This window comes from Salvelinus alpinus, chromosome 19, assembly GCF_045679555.1.
Source record: "Salvelinus alpinus chromosome 19, SLU_Salpinus.1, whole genome shotgun sequence".
Lineage (NCBI taxonomy): Eukaryota > Metazoa > Chordata > Actinopteri > Salmoniformes > Salmonidae > Salvelinus > Salvelinus alpinus.
In genome coordinates this window covers 22,032,586-22,053,075 of record NC_092104.1, presented here as the reverse complement: position 1 = coordinate 22,053,075, position 20,490 = coordinate 22,032,586, and the positions used below count along the sequence as shown (strand labels likewise).

The following is a 20,490-nucleotide window of genomic DNA, read 5'->3' as shown; positions in this document are numbered from 1 at the left end:
GGAAAAAAATGCACAGGTTTGAACATGTCTGGGTCGTATTCATTAGGCACCAAACGGAAGAAAACAGACTGAAAGATGGAGGGACTACCTAACCTTGTCCAATAAGAACCACTTGTTTTTTTATTTCCGATGGCAAAGCACTATGTCATGGTGTGCACTAATGAATACGACTCCTCTGCGCATTTCAAAATGTTGCTGTACCCATATGACACTGCAGTTCACGGCTTCCAAACAGATGGTCTTAGACAGTGGCATATCGATCCATGTTGTAAAGCAGCAATACAACTTATTCATCTTCATATTCTAACAACGCATTGACGACACTAATTTATCAAAACCGTTATGGAACCAGAAGGACCAATAACTATAAATATGGTCATAAAACCCAAGTGAAATTCACTTCTCTGCATGCTGTTGTTTTGCAAGCACTTCTCTTCCATCGCTTGCACTTATTCTCAGAACGCCGACTTCAAAATGATACAAAAAAAAAGTCTCTTCCCCCCCAAAAGCAGCCTTGAGAAATCCATAGCCACGCATGTACAGTTACAGTATAGGAATGTAGGGGGTCTGACATGGCCAGGCTAGCGTGTGTTCTGCAGTTCCAGTTTGTGTAGGCCTGTGAGCAGGGGGAAGGGAGGGGAGCTGTGTGTTTGAAGTAGAGTAGGGAGAGACTGAGGGCTCAGGGGGTTGTGATGGGGAGTGTCTGCTTGACGAGGGGTTGTATGTGTTGGTGGTGGTGTCTGTGGGAGGAGCCCCAACCAGTTCCAGAGGAAGGGGAATGCTGGGTTGTTTCCCAATTGGCAGTCTTATAGTGTCCCATAGGGATCGGGTAAAAAGTAGTGCACCATGTAGGGAATAGGGTGCCATTTGGTACATAGCCTCTGGGGTGTTGGGATGGGCAGCTGTCAGTGCACTCTCTCTTATGGGAATAATGCAGCCATCGGTTGCATCAGTGATGGTCTCTTTTCTTCTCTCTCTCTCTCAGACAGAGGGACAGACAGATAGCTTCTGGGACTGGGTGCCTGGAAGGTCAGGGCTCAAATGGGCATCAGCCGAGTGGTGTTGAACAGGAGTGGGTTCAGTTCCTCTGCATGCACAGCCCTGTGGAGGGAGGGCTCCGAGGCACTCCGCTCGATTTTTGGTAACAGGTCCTGGACCTGCTCAATGCCTAACATGATCTGCGGAGAAACAAAGTAAACATTGTAGAATTGGAAAGATACTCACACTCAAACCATAAACAGCAAGAACCAAGGAGGCGGAGATGGATAAAACAAAAACAATAAGAGAACAGTATGTAAAGAGGAAAAGACCCTGTTGTTGACTTTGATTAAATGCTTTGGCAGTGCTCTCTCTCACCTGTGGAAAGAGGGGCCTCTCATCACGTTTGAACTTCAGGCAGTCAATGATGAGCCTCTTCATTGATTTGGGTGAGCTACTGGACAGCAAACTGAGGTCTGGAGACAAGTAGCCGCGCCCAACCATAAAGAGTATCTGAGAGGAAAGACGGGTTGGTAAATGTATGTCTCTGGTTGGGAATAGAATATGCCACAGTATCAGTTCTTATGTACGAGACGTTTGAATGTGAATGATCTTAAATAGCATACATGTTAGCTGCACCCTTCAGATCTGTATTAAGAGGTAAACCGTTCCCATCCTCTCAGTAGTCTCATTTTATATTTATGTTTTTTTGTAAAATTGTAACAATTTCATTGTAATTATTTGTTCTCGTAACTCTGCTTGCTGCTGCCATTATAATCGTTTCACCTGGTCTCTGTTGTTGATCTGGGAATAAGGCAGAGTCCCTGACATCAGCTCAAACAGAACCACCCCGTAGCCATACACGTCTGACTGAAACGTATAAGGGTTGGTGTCCTGCATCCGGATCACCTCAGGAGCCTAAAAACATAAAACGCACACATATCGTTGGACAGCTGACTCAAGTACAAACATTATATTTTATCTGCAGGTTCCATGAAGATGCATTTAAGACTAAGACTTTTTCCATTTGCCTGGCTACCCAGTTTCTTCTCTGCAATGAGTCTGAATTGGAGTACATCCCTGACTCTTCACCGAATGCGAACACATTCGGGCCGTCTGACTGGTCCAGGAACCGATGGGTTGGGCCAGAGCCGGAACACACGTGGGTAAAGCGGCAGTTTGAAAATTCTTCATTGGCTTTGATACTCTGACTGGTTTGAGACAATCCCAACGCCCTTCATCACCAAACGACTTCAATGATGGAAGTTTGACTTCAAGATTAGATACCCATAGAGTAGATATCCATAGACTGCTAGTCATTGCGCCAACGCTAGTTAGCAACTTTCCTCAAACTGCACACAGAGAAATAAAAATTGTATTCACAAGTTCAGTTCACTTCATGTTTTGTGTCCTTGCCACGATACCTCCGAGTATAGCAACAACCCTAACTGTTATACTAACATAAAGCGGAGACTGTCCTCTTAACAGTAGTTTAAAAAAAAGTCTTTCCCACAAATACATTTTGAAAATGTTGCCCAACTGTCAGTATGCTTGCACTTAACAGAAAGTATCTCTCCCTTCACTTCATGTGCAAAGGGGAGAGGGAGAGGCAGAGAAACAGAGACAGGGCAGTGACTTTCATTGCAGGAAGCAGGTTAATCCAGATTCATACACATTTTGACAGATGGAATGGAATTGCTTTTCCATTACTTCTAACCAAATTTCCATGACCAACAATTAGAGACATCTTGATGTACGTACAAAAACGTATGCATAATATGGTATTGACACTGGGAGGCTGCTCTTTGATCCCATGTACCATCTCCTGCCGTTGTGCAAGGCACTTAACCCCCCCACCCCAAAGTATTATACCTGTTAGGCAACTGTATAAAACACATGGTCAACCCTCAGTCTGGAGTACTGGGTATGAAAGCTTTTGAGCAAGCCCTGCTCAAACACACCAGAGCCACTTTATCATGGTCCTGTTGAGCAGTTTATTTCTAAAATGTGGTTTGTTAGAGGGTGTTGGGAAAAGCACACCCATTAGCTCTCAAGGAGGATGGATGACCACCCTTGATGTATAAAATTGCAACATTACAACCAAATACGTTTCATGCCTTTTGAAATAATTAGCTTATTCAATATGTATCAAAGATCAAATGGCTATGGTAGGACACAAATATTTTTAGACAGCTGAAGCAAGCTAACATTTTCCTCAGGAAATGTACCTTTTCCAGTTTAGTCAATCTTAGCTACCTTAAGTGTTTACTTTGCAGGTTCATTAGCATCTATTGAGTTGCAATGTCCCATACATTGTATGACCAAATCAACTGGAAGTATCTACAAAACAAGTATTGAAGCCACATAATCAAAAAGGCTACATCAAATCTATTTTCCTAAAATTACTCTGTGATTCAAATTATTTTGATTTGATTAATCGTTATTGAACCAAATCTCAACTAATATAAATGGTGAAGTAAATCATTTGTTTCGTCAAAGATACTTGTTTAGGGCCTCCCGAGTGGTGCAGCGGTCTAAGGCAATGCATCGCTAGAGGCGTCACAACAGACACGGGTTCAACCCTGGGCTGTATCACAACCGTCTGTGATTGGGAGTCCCATTGGGCAGAGCACAATTGGCCCAGAGTCGTCCGGGATAGAGGAGGGTTTGGCCGGAGGGGCTTTACATGGCTCATCCCGCTCTAGCGACTGCTTGTGGCGAGCCGGGCGCCTGCAGGCTGACCTTAGTCATTAGTTGATTGATGTTTCCTCCGACACATTGGTGCGTCTGGCTTCCGGGTTAAGCGGGCCGAGTGTTAAGAAGCGCGGTTTGGAGGGTCATGTTTTGGAGGGCGCATGAGTCGACCTTCGCCTCACGAGCCCGTTGGGGAGTTGCAGCGATGAGACAAGATAGAAATTGTGGAGAAAAAGGGGGTAAAATACATTCATAATAATACTTGTTAAATTAATCGTTAAAAAAGTAAATCCACCTTGTTCGCGAGTGTCAGTGGTACGTTTTTGGGGTCATGACAAACATTAATACATGCTAATAATATCTAAACAGTTAACTAGAAGGTACAAGATATGTTTTGAATTGGTTACTAGTCTGTTCTTTATCATATTTTATAGGCTAGGCCTACCTGCTGCTGCAACGTCTGACTGACTCCTTGAGCAACGAACGGCCCACTCGTCTTGCACACATGCAGGTGATGCGAGCAAACAAACGAGCTGAAGTGTCATTCCGATCCTGGCGGATATGTTGATTTATTTGACTGACAATCTTTAAACTGTGCCTAAATATATTAAATTAATTTCCATGACCTTTCCAAAACTTTTAGGATGCTATAATTTTCCAAACCTTTTTCAGGCTTGGAAAACACCATTTCAAAATGTTATGACTTTTCCAGGATTTTCATGACCGTAGGAACCCTGGTTAATGCACATTACTGTTGAACAAAAATTTGTTTTAGAACCAAAAAAAAATCAGCAGGAACGGCGTTTAGCCTAATCACCAAAATTATAGACGTAATCAAAATTGCTTCGGTAAGAGGGCAATGTCGGTGTCTAATTTTCAGTTAAACGTCCCAGCTCTAGTTACTGTTGTCTTAAATTGTGAAGACCACTTTTCTCTCTCTGCAACAGCCTGACTTGCACATGCACAAGACGAGCACATGCAGATATGCTCTGTAACATCTTGAAAGTGTGCCTCAAGAATGATTATTTGTAAAAAAGAAAAAATATTACCGTGGTGGCAACAATTAAGCAGCTGCACAATCTAACAGAAACTGTGTAGTTATCGCCATTGTATTTTTTAAGACCTTTGAAAACTGAATTGAAGACACTGTAAGACTTAAATCAGATAATTAAATTAATTTAAGACAAACACATCAAGGACCTGCAGACACCCTGTTTAAGATGTCACAACTGCGGTCTTTATACTGAAAGATTAATCACGCATGAAAAATACAACCCCTCTAAACTCTCCAGGAAAACTCAGACATTACAAATCACATTGCTAAATGCAGTTTGACAGTTGATGTGAAATGATGCTACCCCCACTATCAGCCAGTGATATCTAGGTTGTATTCCTCGACACCAAGTGGAAGAAAAAGGCCTGAAACAGACTACCTGAACTTGTTCAATGAGACACTGTGCTGTAAATTAATGCAACCCAGGAGTTCAAAGAACTTACCATCCACAGAATGGAACCGCTAGGCTGTTCTACCTGCTCGGAGCCACTCCATCGAGACTTCACTGTGGCCAGCCCAAAGTCCCCGATCTTCACAGTCCAGCCCTCATGGAGGAAGATGTCTGACAACAGAGCTCAGGAACATGGCAGCAGGTAGGTAGGTATATACATTTGGAAAAGCAAATCACACTGATGATTTTAACGCAACCTTCAAAATGACTAAATAGACTTGAAATTGATAGCATTCTACAAAAGTGATCTAGTTTTGGACAAGCATTGGCCTCAAGTGATACTGGTGGTGGGCATCTTTCTCTGACAAACATTTGATACATTTTGACAAATACGATAAGTTGATACATTTGTTCTAATTAATCTCCATGAATGTTTGATTTGCCAGAGAATGTGTTTTAAAGGCTACTTCGCCTTTAAAAAGAGACAAGACACTGGCACAGTTTGAAGCTTAAAAAAAGTCTCACACCAAGCAATATAAGCACTAAACTCATGATGCAAAGATTTCACAACTGAACACATATTGACAGACCATAAAAATATTAATGGTGAACATAGCACTGAACTCACAGACAAAACGCACAAATAAATCGGGTGCTCAAAAATGCTTCTGTGGTCGTTGATCATTGGCTTCTAACTAGGCTTCTGGCCAACCACATAGGCCTACATTAGAACTGACAGATCCTCACCAGACAGTGTTAAGCACACCACAGATCCAAACTCATTGCCCGTATTCATTAAGAGTCTTAGAGTAGGACTGCTGATCTAAGATCAGGTCCTCCCTATCCATATAATCTACACTGATTAAAAATATAAACCGCAACATAACAATGTAAAAGATTTTACTGAGTTAAAGTTCAAATAAGGAAATCAGTCTAATGAAATAAATGCATTAGTCCCTAATCTATGGATTTCACATGACTGGGAATACAGATATGAATCTGTTGGTCACAAATACCTTAAAAAAAAAAAGGGGCGTGGATCAGAAAACCAGTCAGTATCTGGTGTGACCACCATTTGACTAATGCAATGCGACATCTCCTTTGCATAGAGTTGATTAGGGTGTTGATTGCGGCCTTTGGAATGTTGTCCCACTCCTCTTCAATGGATGTGCAAAGTTGCTGGATATTTGCAGGAACTGGAACACGCTGTCACAGATCCAGAGCATCCCAAACATGCTCAATGTGTGACATGTCTGGCGAGTATGCCATGGAAGAACTGGGACATTTTCAGCTTCCAGGAATTGTATACAGATCCTTGCGACATGGGGCTGTGCATTATCATATTGAAACATGAGGTGATGGCGGCAGATGAATGGCATGACAATAGGTGTCAGGATCGTGTCACGGTATCTCTGTGCATTCAAATTGCCATCGATAAAATGCAATTGTGTTTGTAACCCTAACCCCACCATGGGGCACTCTGTTCACAACAGCAAACCATTCGCCCACACATGGTCTGCAGTTGTGAGGCCGGTAGGACGTACCGGCAAATTCTCTAAAACGATGTTGGAGGCGGCTTGTGGTAGAGAAATTAAAAGTAAATTCTCTGGCAACAGCTCTGGTGGACATTACTGCAGTCAGAATGCCAATTGCGCGCTCCCTCAAAATATGAGACATCTGTCATTGTGACAAAAGCTGCACATTTTACAGTGTCCTTTTAATTGTCCCCAGCCCAAGGTGCACCTGTGTAATCAGCTTCTTGATAAGCCACACCTGTTAGGTGGATGGGTTATCAATCAGGTTATCTTGGCAAAGGAGAAATGCTCACTAACAGGGACGTAAACAAATTTATGCACAACATTTGAGAGAAATAATCTTTTTGTGCATATGGAACATTTCTGTGCTCTTTTATTTCAGCTCATGAAACATGGGACCAACACTTTACATGTTGCATTTATATTTTTGTTCAGTGTAAATTCATCTTATTCTACTTCAGAAGTAAAAGCCCAGCTCAAGAAAGGATACTGTTTGATTTCAGGTCTCGATGAATTATATTCTTGGCATGAAGATAACTGAAAAAAATAAGAAAAAGGCCTAAGTTATTTCTAAATGTATACAAAGTAAATAAGCTAAAAAAAGAACATACTGCATGTTAATACTTTTCAAAAGCACCATGTGTTGTGATAAAGACAGTTGAACAAAGCTCATGAGGCATTTATAAGTTATATTCTAAAAGACTCAATAGCTATACAGTTGAAGTCGGAAGTTTACATACACTTTGGTTAGTCAAAACCTTTTTTTCAACCACTCCACGAATTTCTTGTTAACAAACTATAGTTTTGGCAAGTCGGTTAGGACATCACTTTGTGCATCACACAAGTACATTTTCAAACAATTGTTTACAGACAGATTATTTCACTTATTATTCACTGTATCACAATTCCAGTGGGTCAGAAGTTTACATGCACTAACTTGACTGCCTTTAAACAGCTTGGAAAATTCCAGAAAAGGATGTCATGGCTTTAGAAACTTCTGATAGGCTAATTGACGTAATTTGAGTCAATTGGAGGTGTATCTGCGGATGTATTTCAAGTCCTACCTTCAAACTCAGTGCCTCTTTGCTTGACATCATGAGAAAATCAGAAGAAATCAGCCAAGACCTCAAAAAAAAAAAAAGTGTTGACCTCTACAAGTCTGGTTCATCCTTGGGAGCAATTTCCAAATGCCTGAAGGTACCACGTTAATCTGTACAAACAATAGTACGCAAGTATAAACACCATGGGACCACGCAGCCGTCATACCGCTCAGGAAGGAGAAGTGTTCTGTCTCCTAGAGATGAACGTACTTTGGTGTGAAAATCAATCCCAGAACAACAGCAAAGGACCTTGTGAAGATGCTGGAGGAAACAGGTACAAATGTATCTATAGCCACAGTAAAATGAGTCCTATATCGGCATAATCTGAAAGGCCGCTCAGCAAGGAAGAAGCCACTGCTCCAAAACCGCCATAAAAATGCCAGACTACGGTTTGCAACTGCACATGGGGACAAAGATCGTACTTGCTGCAGGAGGGACTGGTGCACTTCACAAAATACATGGCATCATGAGGTAGGAAAATGATGTGGATATAATGAAGCAACATCAAGACATCAGTCAGGAAGTTAAAGCTTTGTCGCAAATGGGTCTTCCAAATGGACAATGACCCCAAGCATACTTCCAAAGTTGTGGCAAAATGGCTTAAGGACAACAAGGTCAAGGTATTGGAGTGGCCATCACAAAGCCCTGACCTCAATCCTATAGAAAATTTGTGGGCAGAACTGAAAAAGTGTGTGCGAGCAAGGAGGCCTACAAACCTGACTCAGTTACACCAGCTCTGTCAGGAGGAATGGGCCAAAATTCACCCAACTTATTGTGGGAAGCTTGTGGAAGGCTACCCGAATCATTTGACCCAAGATAAACAATTTAAAGGCAATGCTACCAAATACTAATTGAGTGAATGTAAACGTCTGACCCACTGGGAATGTGATGAAATAAATAAAAGCTGAAATAATTCTCTACTATTATTCTGACATTGCACATTCTTTAAATAAAGTGGTTATCCTAACTGACCTAAGACTGGGAATTTTTACTCAGATTAAATGTCAGGAATTGTGAAAAACTGAGCTGAAATGTATTTGGCTAAGGTGTATGTAAACTTCCAACTTCAACTGTATATCATGAATTTAAAAAATAAATAAAATGGATTACCACTTTAATAACAGTGTTTAAAATGAAATAGCTTACTCCATGCCCTGTGCTGTCTGCCTGGCAACGTCGATGCGGCGCATGGTTTCAAACTTGGTCTCGGAGACGTGCAGATGACGGTACAGGCTGCTGCCCTCACACCACTGTGTGATGATGGCAAAGTTAGGCTTAGTCATAAAGCCCATAAACAGCAGAATGTTGACGTGGCGTGTCTTTCTGCAGGGGGGGGGGGGGACACACACACACACCGATATCAGTCACAACACACACTGCTATCAATATCTCACCCAAACGGCATGTTCCACAGTTCTAACAACAATACTCATGTTAACTCATGGTAGGACAGTTTCAGTAAAAACAGCTACGTAAATTGCAATACAGCACCATCATCAAGTAATGTGTCGTATATCAAGACCTCCAAAAAAAACATGAATTAATTTGTCAATGTAAGAAGAAGGCAGGTACAATACTCACCTTAGGACTTGCATTTCATTTTTAAAAGCCTGCAGCTGCTCAGGTGTTGGCTCTGTCACTTTGAGGATCTTGATGGCCACATCTCCGTGCCACTTTCCCTTGAAGACAGTCCCAAAGGACCCTGCACCTATCCTTTTCTGCATGGTGACTTCTCGAGAGTGGACCTCCCAGTAGTAACTTGAGTCTCTATAACCGCCACGGTGCTGAAACACACTTTTACTTAAAACCATTTTCAACAACATCCCCATCACTAATTAACAAGGAGCACCAAGGGTTCAGTCTCGGACACATACCACTTTCTAAAAAAAGAAAAGGTAATGACGGCATCTCCCAAAAAGACTGCAACAACTGATGCCAGAACCTTTTTTCACCCAGATGAGATACTCATTCCCATAGAAGGGTTTTAGTAGCGCCGGCAAATCTAAACTTTACTTACCACTTTCTTTTTGTCGTCAGATGAGGGCTTGCGCTCTTTGTGCTCTGAGGGGGATTTAGGGGGTCTCCTGCCAGGGGAGTCCAGGGAGGGCGGGCTGGTGGAGGGTTTGGATGAGGGTTCAGGACCTGTAAATAACAGTTGTCAAATGAGCAGGTTATGAAACAAATGAGCAAGTGCAAAATAATCTCAAAGACATGAGTAAGGATAAAGAAATCGGATTTGAAATCTCACCCATTGTATTGTTTTGTATTTTTAACGCCTCCTAAAGGAGAAACACATCGTCTAATATTAATGAAACATTCACAGACTCACATTGATGGCCACTGTGTGTGTGATGTATGCTATTGTAGGGGTTGAGAAATAAGCAGAAGACACATTTCCATGGTTCACTGTAACAAATAGACTAATGAATTTGTTTTGTAAACCCTGTGTTATAGGAGTGACTGTCTCACCTCTATGATGCTGACTCCGGCAGGGCCCACTGTGCTGACCATGTGGACGTTGGGGGTGGAGGTGGACCGATGCCTCTGTAGGGATGGTCCATCTCCAACTGGCGGGGGGAACAGGAAGGCAGAGGTCGGGGACAGAAGTCCATGCCTACAAGACACAAAGGGGCACAACAGAACAGGTTTGGTTCATTTCTGAAGAGTTACGGTTATCCATTTGAGGGGGCACCAGGGGCACCAATACCATATGGTTTCTGTGACTGCATCCTAAATGGCACACTATTCCCTTTATAGTGCACTACTTCTGACCAGAGACCTATGGGATAAGTAGTGCACTATATAAGGCATGGTCCGCAGAGCAATTTCCTAAGACCAAACATTTATAAAAATTCAGTCGGTGTCAACTTACTGACTTAGAATAAAAAGGTACAATTTCTAAATTTGGCATCGCATCATCAGTTTCTCTCTTGTTATGTCAGTCACTCAATTAGCCCATGTCAGCTACATTTTTTTGACTAATTTAACCAGCCATCTAAACTTTTAGTAACCATGGTCAAATTACCATTCATTTTGTTAGTCACTCTCACTCAGACATATTCAAAACTGCAAACATTTCTCTCCACCCTATGGCAAAATGAGTAGAAATGCATGAAATGTGTTATAAAATGTCTAAATCTTCACTCCGCCCCATGGCAAAATGTGTCGAATTGCAGGAAATTAACTGTAAAAATATTTATCCGCTGTCAAGAGGGGTGCCGCAAAGCATGTTTTGCTTGTAAGGTGGGGGGGACCTCCCCAACAAAATGTCACTTATGGCCCCCAAAAGGCTAGGGCCGGCTCTGACTGCATGTATGGGTATGCAGACCCACGAGTCACTGCGGTCTCTCATGAGTTCAGATTTTTTGTGGCCCCCACCCCCATCAAAGTTGCCCATCCCTGATATAGGGAATAGGGTGTCCTTTGGAACGCATGTGACTATGGTTCAGATCCACTTACCCAGAAGAATCTGGGGTTAAGGCTATGTCGCTCTGGGATATGGAGTTGTCTGGCAACAGTATGGATATCTGAGGGTACTCATCTGTGCAGGGATTAGGTGTGAACCTGGAAATAAGGTACAGTACACACACAGAGGGTAAGCAGAGGGTAAAGAGCTGTTCCAGTCACACAATGCTAACAGTAAAACAAATATGAAGTGATATTGGTGACATTGTGAAAAGCACAACAAAATGCATGGAGAACATTATGGGATTTGATTATTTTAGTTTGTGACCAACTTTTTATTTCGTTCGGTCTTTTTGAAGGGCGGGTGGGTGGGGGTGGAACTACAGAAATTAAACCGTGACAATATATTCATTTTGATAAGATATTCTGCAGGTTAAATCCTTAACAATGAACACAATAAATAAGTCTCCATTTAAAAATAATAAATATCGGACTGTTTTTTTTGTATGGTGTCTCTATCCACTGCATGCCTTATGTCGCTCTTCCGCATCTGCAGTGGAAAGTGGCAGAGCTACAACGGTTTGTCAGATGAACAGATATCCCAGGAAGAAAAAAAATCAAATCAAAATCTGTCTTCACATGAAAATGTCTGTAGTTTCCGAATGGTTTGGCCTAACTATGAAAAGATGAAACTCTCGAACATAATGGTGTTCTCCGTTTTTCTATACAACCCCCACTAATGTCACGCGACTCGTCAAATGAGTGGAAGTACGGAGGTAGTTGTGCCAACAAAAATAAGGTGTTAAATGTGTCCACTTGTTTTTCTTTTTTTCTGAGCTTTCTTATATCTCCTACATATAGGACAGACACTTCAAAACCTTACTCTATATGATTTACTTTTTGACTGACTTTTTTTTGCAATTTATGAATGTGTTATTCAATGCATTTCTATGGGCTACAGTAGTAAAGGCCAAATTCAATATTCTATCAAATATATTTTTTTTGGGGGGGGGGTGGGGGATACCTAAAGGGGTTCTAAAATTCTAAATCAAATAGCTAAATGATCCACGATATCACCACCTGAAAACAATTCCAGATGTTAGCTTAGTAGAATGGGACCAACACTTCACATTTAGCATTTCTATTTTTGTTCAGTATAAATTAACTTCACTAGGGTAGGGGGCAGCATTTGAAATGTTGGATGAAAAATGTGCCCAAATTAACCTGCCTGCTACTCAGGCCCAGAAGGTAGATGTGCATATAATTAGTAGATTTGGATAGAAAACACTCTAAAGTTTCCAAAACTGTTAAAATAATGTCTGTGAGTATAACAGAGCTGATATGGCAGGCGAAAACCAGAGGAAAATCCAACCAGGAAGTACTATTATTTTGAAAGGCTGCTTTTCCATTGAAAGCCTATCCACCATACAAAGACTTAGGACCCGGTTCACAAGCTCTGTGGCTTCCTCTACATGTGGCCAGTCTTTAGGCATTGTTTCAGGCTTTTACTCTGAACAATGAGGGAGATACAGCACTTTCAATCAGTGGCCAGTGGAAATTTCCATTCATCAGCCATGCGCCTGATCGGGAACGCGCCTTTGTTTCTCCTTTCCTATTGACGAAGCTTTCGTCCGGTTGAAATATTATTGATTATTTTATGACAAAAACAACCGGAGGATTGATTTTAAACATCGTTTGGCATGTTTACTAACTTTTATTGTACATTTTTAAACTTTGTCTGGACTTAGTGCACGCGCCTTAAGTACCGTCTTGATTTTCGAAAGAGTAATAGCTACCTGGTCTGAAAATAGTGTTCGTTGATAATGCTCTAACATCGATAGCAGATTTGGAATTGTTATCGTCTTTGTGATTTATTCAACCCAGATGAAAGGTAGTTGCTTTATTTCTAATAAAACCTTTAGCGGCATCTCATAGGATCAGGGGGAAAATCGACTTAATTTTGATCATTATGAATTAATTTAGTTCAATTTCAAATTGATCACAGAATATAGGATTTTTTTGTCATGAAATGTTCTAATGCCATTTTGTGGCTCTTTTAGGAGATTCTGACATTTCAAGTTGGCAGTGGTAAGCGTGGTGGTCAGACAAGCTCATATATTGATTAATTAAAGAAAATAGAGGTGTAGATAATAGTATGAAATCGATTTGTGAAAATGATTTATGCCTGTTTAAGTAGAAAGCGTGCTCTTTTACTTTAGGATTGTGCTCACCAGGCATCAATGAGGTTGTAAACAGAGAGTATATGCTGGAGAGCCTTGGTTGCGTGTGGATTGTAGTTGGTCTTATTAGATTTGTTCCACATGTCCAAAATACCATTCATGTCAGTCCCAATAACCAGATGGAATTCAGTTAATTCTAACAATATGCTGTTCAGAAAATGCAAAAAAACATAGGATCATAAGAATTTGAAGAGTACATTAATAAAAAGACCATTTGCATTATTGATACAATAAAAGTGCCTTCCTCACCATCTTAAATAAGCATGCTCCATTCAAAAGAAATTAGAACTAGGAATAGATAGCCCTTAGTTCACTCCAGTCCTGTCTGCTCACATCCTGTGGCGTTCTGCATTAGCATCGAATAGCCCCCGTGATATGCAACTTTTTAGGGAAGTTAGGAACCAATATACACAGGCAGTTAGAAAAGCTAAGGCTAGCTTTTCAAACAGAAATTTGCATCCTGTATTACAAACTCAAAAAAGTTCTGGGACACTAAAGTCCAAGGAGAATAAGAGCACCTCCTCCCAGCTGCCTACTGCACTGAGGCTAGGAAACACTGTCACTACCGATAAATCCACAATAATTGAGAATTTCAATAACTATTTTTCTACGGCTGGCCAAGCATTCCACCTGGCTACCCCTACCCTGGTCAACAGCCCTGCGCTCCCCACAGCAACGCGCCCAAACCTCCCCCACTTCTCCTTCACCCAAATCCAGATAGCTGATGTTCTGAAAGAGCTGCAAAATCTGGACCCCTACAAATCAGCCGGGCTAGACAATCTGCCAAAATTATTGCAAACACTATTACTAGCTTGTTCAACCTCTTTCGTATTGTCTGAGATTCCCATAGATTGGAAAGCTGCCACGGTCATCCCCCTCTTCAAAGCGGGAGACACTCTAGACCCAAACTGCTACAGACCTATATCTATTCTACCCTGCCTTTCTAAGGTCATTGAAAGTCAAGTTAACAAACAGATTACAGACCATTTCGAATCCCACCGTACCTTCTCCGCTGTGCAATCTGGTTTCAGAGCTGGTCATGGGTGCACCTCAGCCACGCTCAAGGTCCTAAACGACATCATAACCGCCATTGATAAGAGACATTACTGTGCAGCCGTATTCATCGACCTGGCCAAGGCTTTCGACTCTCAATCACAACATTCTTATTGGCAGAGTCAACAGCCTTGGTTTCTCAAATGATTGCCTCGCTTGGTTCACCAGCTACTTCTCCGATAGAGTTCAGTATGTCAAATCGGAAGGCCTGTTGTCCGGACCTCTGGCAGTCTCTATGGGGGTGCCACAGGGTTCAATTCTCGGGCCGACTCTCTTCTCTGTATACATAAATGATGTCGCTCTCGCTGCTGGTGATTCTTTGATCCACCTCTACGCAGACGACACCATTCTGTAAACTTCTGGCCCTTCGTGGGACACTGTTAACTAAACTCCAGTTGAGCTTCAATGCCATACAACTCTCCTTCCGTGGCCTCCAACTGCAAGTAAAACTAAACGCATGCTCTTCATCCGATCGCTGCCCGCACCTGCCCGCCCGTCCAGTACCACTACTTTGGACGGTTCTGACCTAGAATATGTGGACAACTACAAATACCTAGGTGCCTGGTTAAACTGTAAACTCTCCTTCCAGACTCACATTAAACATCTCCAATCCAAAATTAAATCTAGAATCGGCTTCCTATTTCTCAAAAAAAGCATCCTTCACTCATGCTGCCAAACATACCCTCGTAAAACTGACCATCCTACCGATCCTCGACTTCGGCTATGTCATTTACAAAATAGCCTCCAACACTCTACTCAACAAATTGGATGAGTCTATCACAGTGCCATCCGTTTTGTCACCAAAGCCCCATATACTACCCTCCACTGCGACCTGTACGATCTCCTTGGCTGGCCCTCGCTTCATACTCGTCGCCAAACCCACTGGCTCCAGGTCATCTACAAGTCTCTGCTAGGTAAAGCCCCGCCTTATCTCAGCTCACTGGTCACCATAGCAGCACCCACAGCACTCGCTCCAGCAGGTATATCTCACTGGTCACCCCCAAAGCCAATTCGTCCTTTGGCCGCCTCTCCTTCCAGTTCTCTGCTGCCAATGACCGGAAAGAACTGCAAACATTTCTGAAGCTGGAGATCCCCTCACCCTCCCTCACTAGCTTTAAGCACCAGCTGTCAGATCAGCTCACAGATCACTGCACCTGAACATAGCTCATCTGTAAATAGCCCATCCAATCTACCTCACCCCCATACTGTATTTATTTATCTTGCTCCTTTGCACCCCAGTATCTCAACTTGCACATTCATCTTCTGCACATCCTACCATTCCATTGTTTAATTGCTATATTGTAATTACTTTGCCACCATGGCCTATTTATTGCCTTACCTCTCTTATCCTACCTCATTTGCACATGCTGTATATAGATTTTTCTACTGTATTATTGATTGTATGTTTGTTTATTCCATGTGTAACTCTGTTGTGTGTCGAACTGCTTTGCATTATCTTGGCCAGGTCGCAGTTGCAAATGAGAACTTGTTCTCAACTAGCCTACCTGGTTAAATAAAGGTGAAATAAATAAACTAAAAAAGAAAGTGATTCTTCTTCTTGGTCTTCACCCAGAATTGTAATTTTAAGTTTCCCATGTATTATGATTACACCTTTAGTTTTGTTTGGGGCTAATGAAAAAGCAGCCTTTTGTACAAATGGTTCTCTATTCTATGCGAGTCCTTTTGGAGCAGGTGTGTTTCTTGGGTCATTGCTATATCAGCATGGTTTCTTATTAGGATATCAAGAAAGCTGCAACGTTTAATAAGGACAGTTTGGGCTTTTCAAATGCCAAGACAGAATAGCTAGCGTTGCCATTTTTTATCTTTAGTGTTAGTAAGCCTATGGATGTGAAACAAAAGGCTGGACCCACAGGGAAACCCACACATTGGTCCCCCCCATGTGAACCACTCTAAATTACCCCTAAACATAATGTACCCTGAATTTGTATTAAGCATGTATGTGCTCTATGTAAAAAAATATATATATAAAAAAAAAAAAGGCGGGGGGTAGGGGGGGTGTATGTGCAAGAAATGTAGTCTATAATCTAGATCTTCACAATAATTAAATCATGACCTGTAGGCCAAGTCGTCCCTGGGAGATAAATTCAGCAGCGTAAACAGAGGGGGACCGCCATCTATCCTAAACAGTTTAGCCCAAAGGGATGCAATGATCTATAGCCCCACAAGGAAGCAACCCTTGTAAATGTTATCACAATTTACTGGATAGTTACCGCACTATTGACTCATACAATCTAGAACAGTATCCCCGTTCCGTCTCCATGTCCTCGACCAGGGCTCTAAAGTACAACCCTTTGGTTCGCACATGCTCCTAGATATTTTGCTGTGTGACATTACATATTATTTTGGGAGCCCCAGTGAGACAAAACATATAATAAAAATAAACACCCAGATAATTGCTGTAATGATAGGTTTCACTGTGCAGATGTTTCCAAGTCCCCTAGAGAAAAAAGCAAGCACAGATTAATTTGTTTTAATCCAAAGCCTACATGTAAAGAATAATAAAGACCGCTTCAGTGATTTGTATTTCTTGCAACTTTCTGAAGAAGTCACGGCATGGGAATGCCTGCGTCTACCACTGTGTAGGCAAAACTTATTTTTCAAGGCTTCCCCAAAAAACGTTGCAAATTAAAATGTTAACTAGGAGAATGATATATCATGATGATTTGTATGAATCGGGTGGTCTTTTGTTTTGCAAACTATATTCCACATGCAGTACAGAAACACCGCCAACCAAACACCAGTCTCTTGAGGTGCATAATTGAAATTAAAGGGCAACTATACCTAACAAAATATTCTATTGTGGTCTGCTGCTGTGGTTTAATCATTGTTATCCAAATGTTTTCTATGAAAAGTGAGATTTTTAGAGTGAAAACCAGAAGGGGGGAGGGAGATCCAAAACATTTGTTTCTCGTGTTATTATGGCAAATAAATGTATTGACTGGTAAGAATTCTGAGTGGCTGGTAGTTATTTTCATCCAACTGCCACAGTGGTTGGTGGCCCAAAACGTTGGTTTATGAACAGGGCCTAAAAACTATGTCACACATCGTTCCCAAACCACTCATGGGCATTTGTTTAAACCTTGTTCAGTCAGGTTACCTCATTAGCTAACAACCTGGTTACTTTACCAGTACATCAAAACATTTGGCGGCACAAAAAGAAAGGAAAAAGGACAGCTTCTTTAGAAGACCACTGATCATAACAATGAATGAATGAGTGATCTCTTGCATGTCGTCACTCACAAACTTGACGTGCTTAAAGAGACAGGGTAGAATTGTCTATGTAATGCATCTCACTAGGTTGTGCTTTTACACAATATAGAAAGCTAATATAAAAAAATATATATCTTCTGGCACTCCTAGACTTGTGGGAAAACTAGTGCTACCAATGAAAAATGCTAATTTAAAACCCTGTCCTCGACAGACTCACCGTTTTGTCATAGTGTCCATGTCCACACACACAGTGGGAACTTTGCTGCTGCAGTGCTGGTGAAACTTGTAGCCACATGTCTGACATCTGAAGCCGTTGAACAGAAACTTGTGGCAGAAGTCACAATAGGCCAACTTGAAGAAGGTTTTCCGTACCTGCAATAAAAATAATGTGAAAGTATATTTTTCAGACATTTCAGTTGAAGAGAAAGTGAGGTGAGAGTTGTGACAAAGTAGTGGTAAGTCTGCTATACTAACCCACACAGTCAGAAGCACATGTGTGCAGAAGGTGGTGGTGTTAACCACTACTGGAAAAATAAGTGTTGCCTTACAATACACAAATGCAAAGGTGAAACATTTACAAGAGCTACTTACAAAGTTATGCATGGCGAGAGGGACATCATCCAACACATCTACAAGCAGCTCTTCTCCTACCAGCGGGGTGATGTCAGTGTTCCAATCAGTTAGTCTCTTGCGACTGCGGGGGAGAGGGTCAGATTAAAAAAAGACCAATGATATCAAAGAAAAACAAATCTAAAATCAGAAAACTGTATTATTACCATGAAAGAAATGTTGCCAGAAATGTATCTTGGGGTTAAGACGCATCAACAATGAACCACTTACAGATTATTTAGTAAACAAACACTGCTAGAACCTTTTACTTATTGAACTGTACACACACCTTGCCAGATCAGACAAGAAAGATGCTTAAAAATGGAGATGGTGCAAAACAAGATATTAAAATGGGCTAGGGCAGACACTTACCCCTCTAGGAGTCGAAACACTGCGCAACAGTCCTGGCTCAGGCCCCTCACTTTAAGGGCTTTATCCAAACTGTCATAAACGGTCTGGCCAGGGCGAACATTCACCTGCAGACACAAACAGTAGGGAGTTTCATGTAGTTTAGCAATTTCAAGTAGGGTGTGCAAGTGGCTTGTTGTGTCAGAGAAAGATAACTACTTTCACATAATAAAATACAGCACCAACTCTGTTTACAGTTATGAAATTGTGTGAGTTACATATTCACAGTGAATTATTTTGGTCTCTATGGTAAATCATGTGTTTTCTCATGTTTGAGAAACATGATAAGAAATAGATTGGAACTGGGCCTTAGGCACCAGCTGGGACAACACCAACTGTCTGCTAGGAGTTAGTCATTGATGCAGTCGTGAATCATTAGTGTTGAAAATAATTCAATTTTTCGTGTAATATAAATGCCCAAAAGATTATTGTGAAAGTCTTACCACAGTCCTCTGTTTATTGGGGAGGTAGACGCGGATGGTGCCGCCACCTCGGGGCACGTCCTCTGGACTGGTCTCACCAGAGGAGGAGCAAGAGGAGGAGTTGGAGGACATGATGAAAGGCAGGAGGAGCAGGGGAGGCAGCACTGAGATGCTTCAACCGCAGGCGAACTTCATGCACTGGGGATCCGGGGGAGTGAGCCCTTACCTGGAACAGACAGTGCTACGAATTAGCTACGATCCATCTGAATCTAATCAAACGAGTGAGACAAATGTGCCCATAATTATGAACATAGATTGACTAAGTATGTTGCAACTAGCAAGGATGATACCACATTGTGTAAACTAGGTAAAGAACTGCTAAATAAACAGAAGAGGCCTCATTTTTACATCTCCAAAAAATAGCTGCTCACAGTAAAAACTGTCTTAAAGGGTTGCTTGTACCAAACAGCTGAGTTGGTGTAGGTTGTCAATGGCTCGAACAAATGTTATTTATCATGGATGATTACTACTTTGACACTTTAACTAGTTAAACTTACTAACCAGCTAGCTAACTTCAAAGGCAACTTTACGTAGCCTAGACATTGCTAGTTAACGTTCATTACTACACCATGTCTCGCTGCACTTTGACTCATAGCTAGACAATTAATGTGCACGCGAAATTGCATTATTGCTGTCAAGTACCGTAGGAGCCTTGTTGGCTTTGTAAAGCTACAAATGTTATAGCTAAAGTCGTTGGCAATGTAATTACGTAGCTATCCTAGCTTAGCATATAGTAATGATATTTGACTGTTTAACAATATGACATTTCCACATTTTGGAAGCCATGTTTTTCTCAGCATAACTACCACTGAGGCTTGCAATTCGTTTATATTATTTTGACGGAATGACAATACCGCGTCGACGAGGCTGTTATAAATAGTTTCTTAATTCCTGTCAGGTGTTTTTTTCACGTTCGAGTGAGTGCTTTCATGAGGCGGAAAGGGATTAGCTAGCTAGCTATGAGCCAGCTAGCGCTTTAGGTTGCTACTTTTGCTGTCTGATACTATCAAGTAACGAAAAGCTTGTTTCACTCTAATTTACGTAATAACATAAGCAACTGCCGAATCCATAATTGGCAATTCAATACCATTGCAAAACGAGTCATTCATAAACAACTAACCGCAAATTTGGTTGTGGAATAGTCTTACCTGAAGGAGCCATCTTGAATGCTCTCAATCAGAAGTAGAATCTCTTGGAAAGCGGAACACCTCCGTGATGCGCGCTCCCTATTGGTCAATTCTCACATGTACACTCGCTCATTGGATAACATAATATAACATAAAGGGGCGGGTGTTACAAGTAAACATTTT

At 41.6% G+C, this 20,490-nt stretch overlaps 1 protein-coding gene across 5 annotated transcripts; it reads right to left on the bottom strand.

Annotated features, from left to right (window-relative positions):
- Positions 1–898: 898 nt before the first annotated feature.
- LOC139545132 (serine/threonine-protein kinase A-Raf-like) lies at positions 899–20,423 on the bottom strand. 5 transcript variants are annotated; one of them, XM_071352556.1, is made up of 16 exons: positions 20,329–20,423; positions 19,142–19,346; positions 18,663–18,766; positions 18,273–18,375; positions 17,899–18,053; positions 11,212–11,316; positions 10,222–10,366; positions 10,001–10,031; positions 9,770–9,894; positions 9,334–9,536; positions 8,899–9,075; positions 7,143–7,189; positions 5,170–5,288; positions 1,765–1,896; positions 1,357–1,491; positions 899–1,178 (listed from the first exon to the last, which is right to left on the bottom strand). In XM_071352556.1, the coding sequence occupies exons 2-16, from the start codon at positions 19,250–19,252 to the stop codon at positions 1,038–1,040; spliced, it is 1,833 nt and encodes a 610-aa protein (XP_071208657.1). In that variant the 5' UTR covers positions 19,253–19,346; positions 20,329–20,423; the 3' UTR covers positions 899–1,037. The 5 variants fall into 5 exon arrangements, with proteins under 5 accessions (XP_071208657.1, XP_071208658.1, XP_071208660.1 ...); XM_071352557.1 differs by lacking the exon at positions 20,329–20,423 and adding an exon at positions 20,301–20,322; XM_071352559.1 differs by lacking the exon at positions 20,329–20,423 and adding an exon at positions 19,823–19,928.
- Between the last annotated feature and the right edge of the window lie 67 nt (positions 20,424–20,490).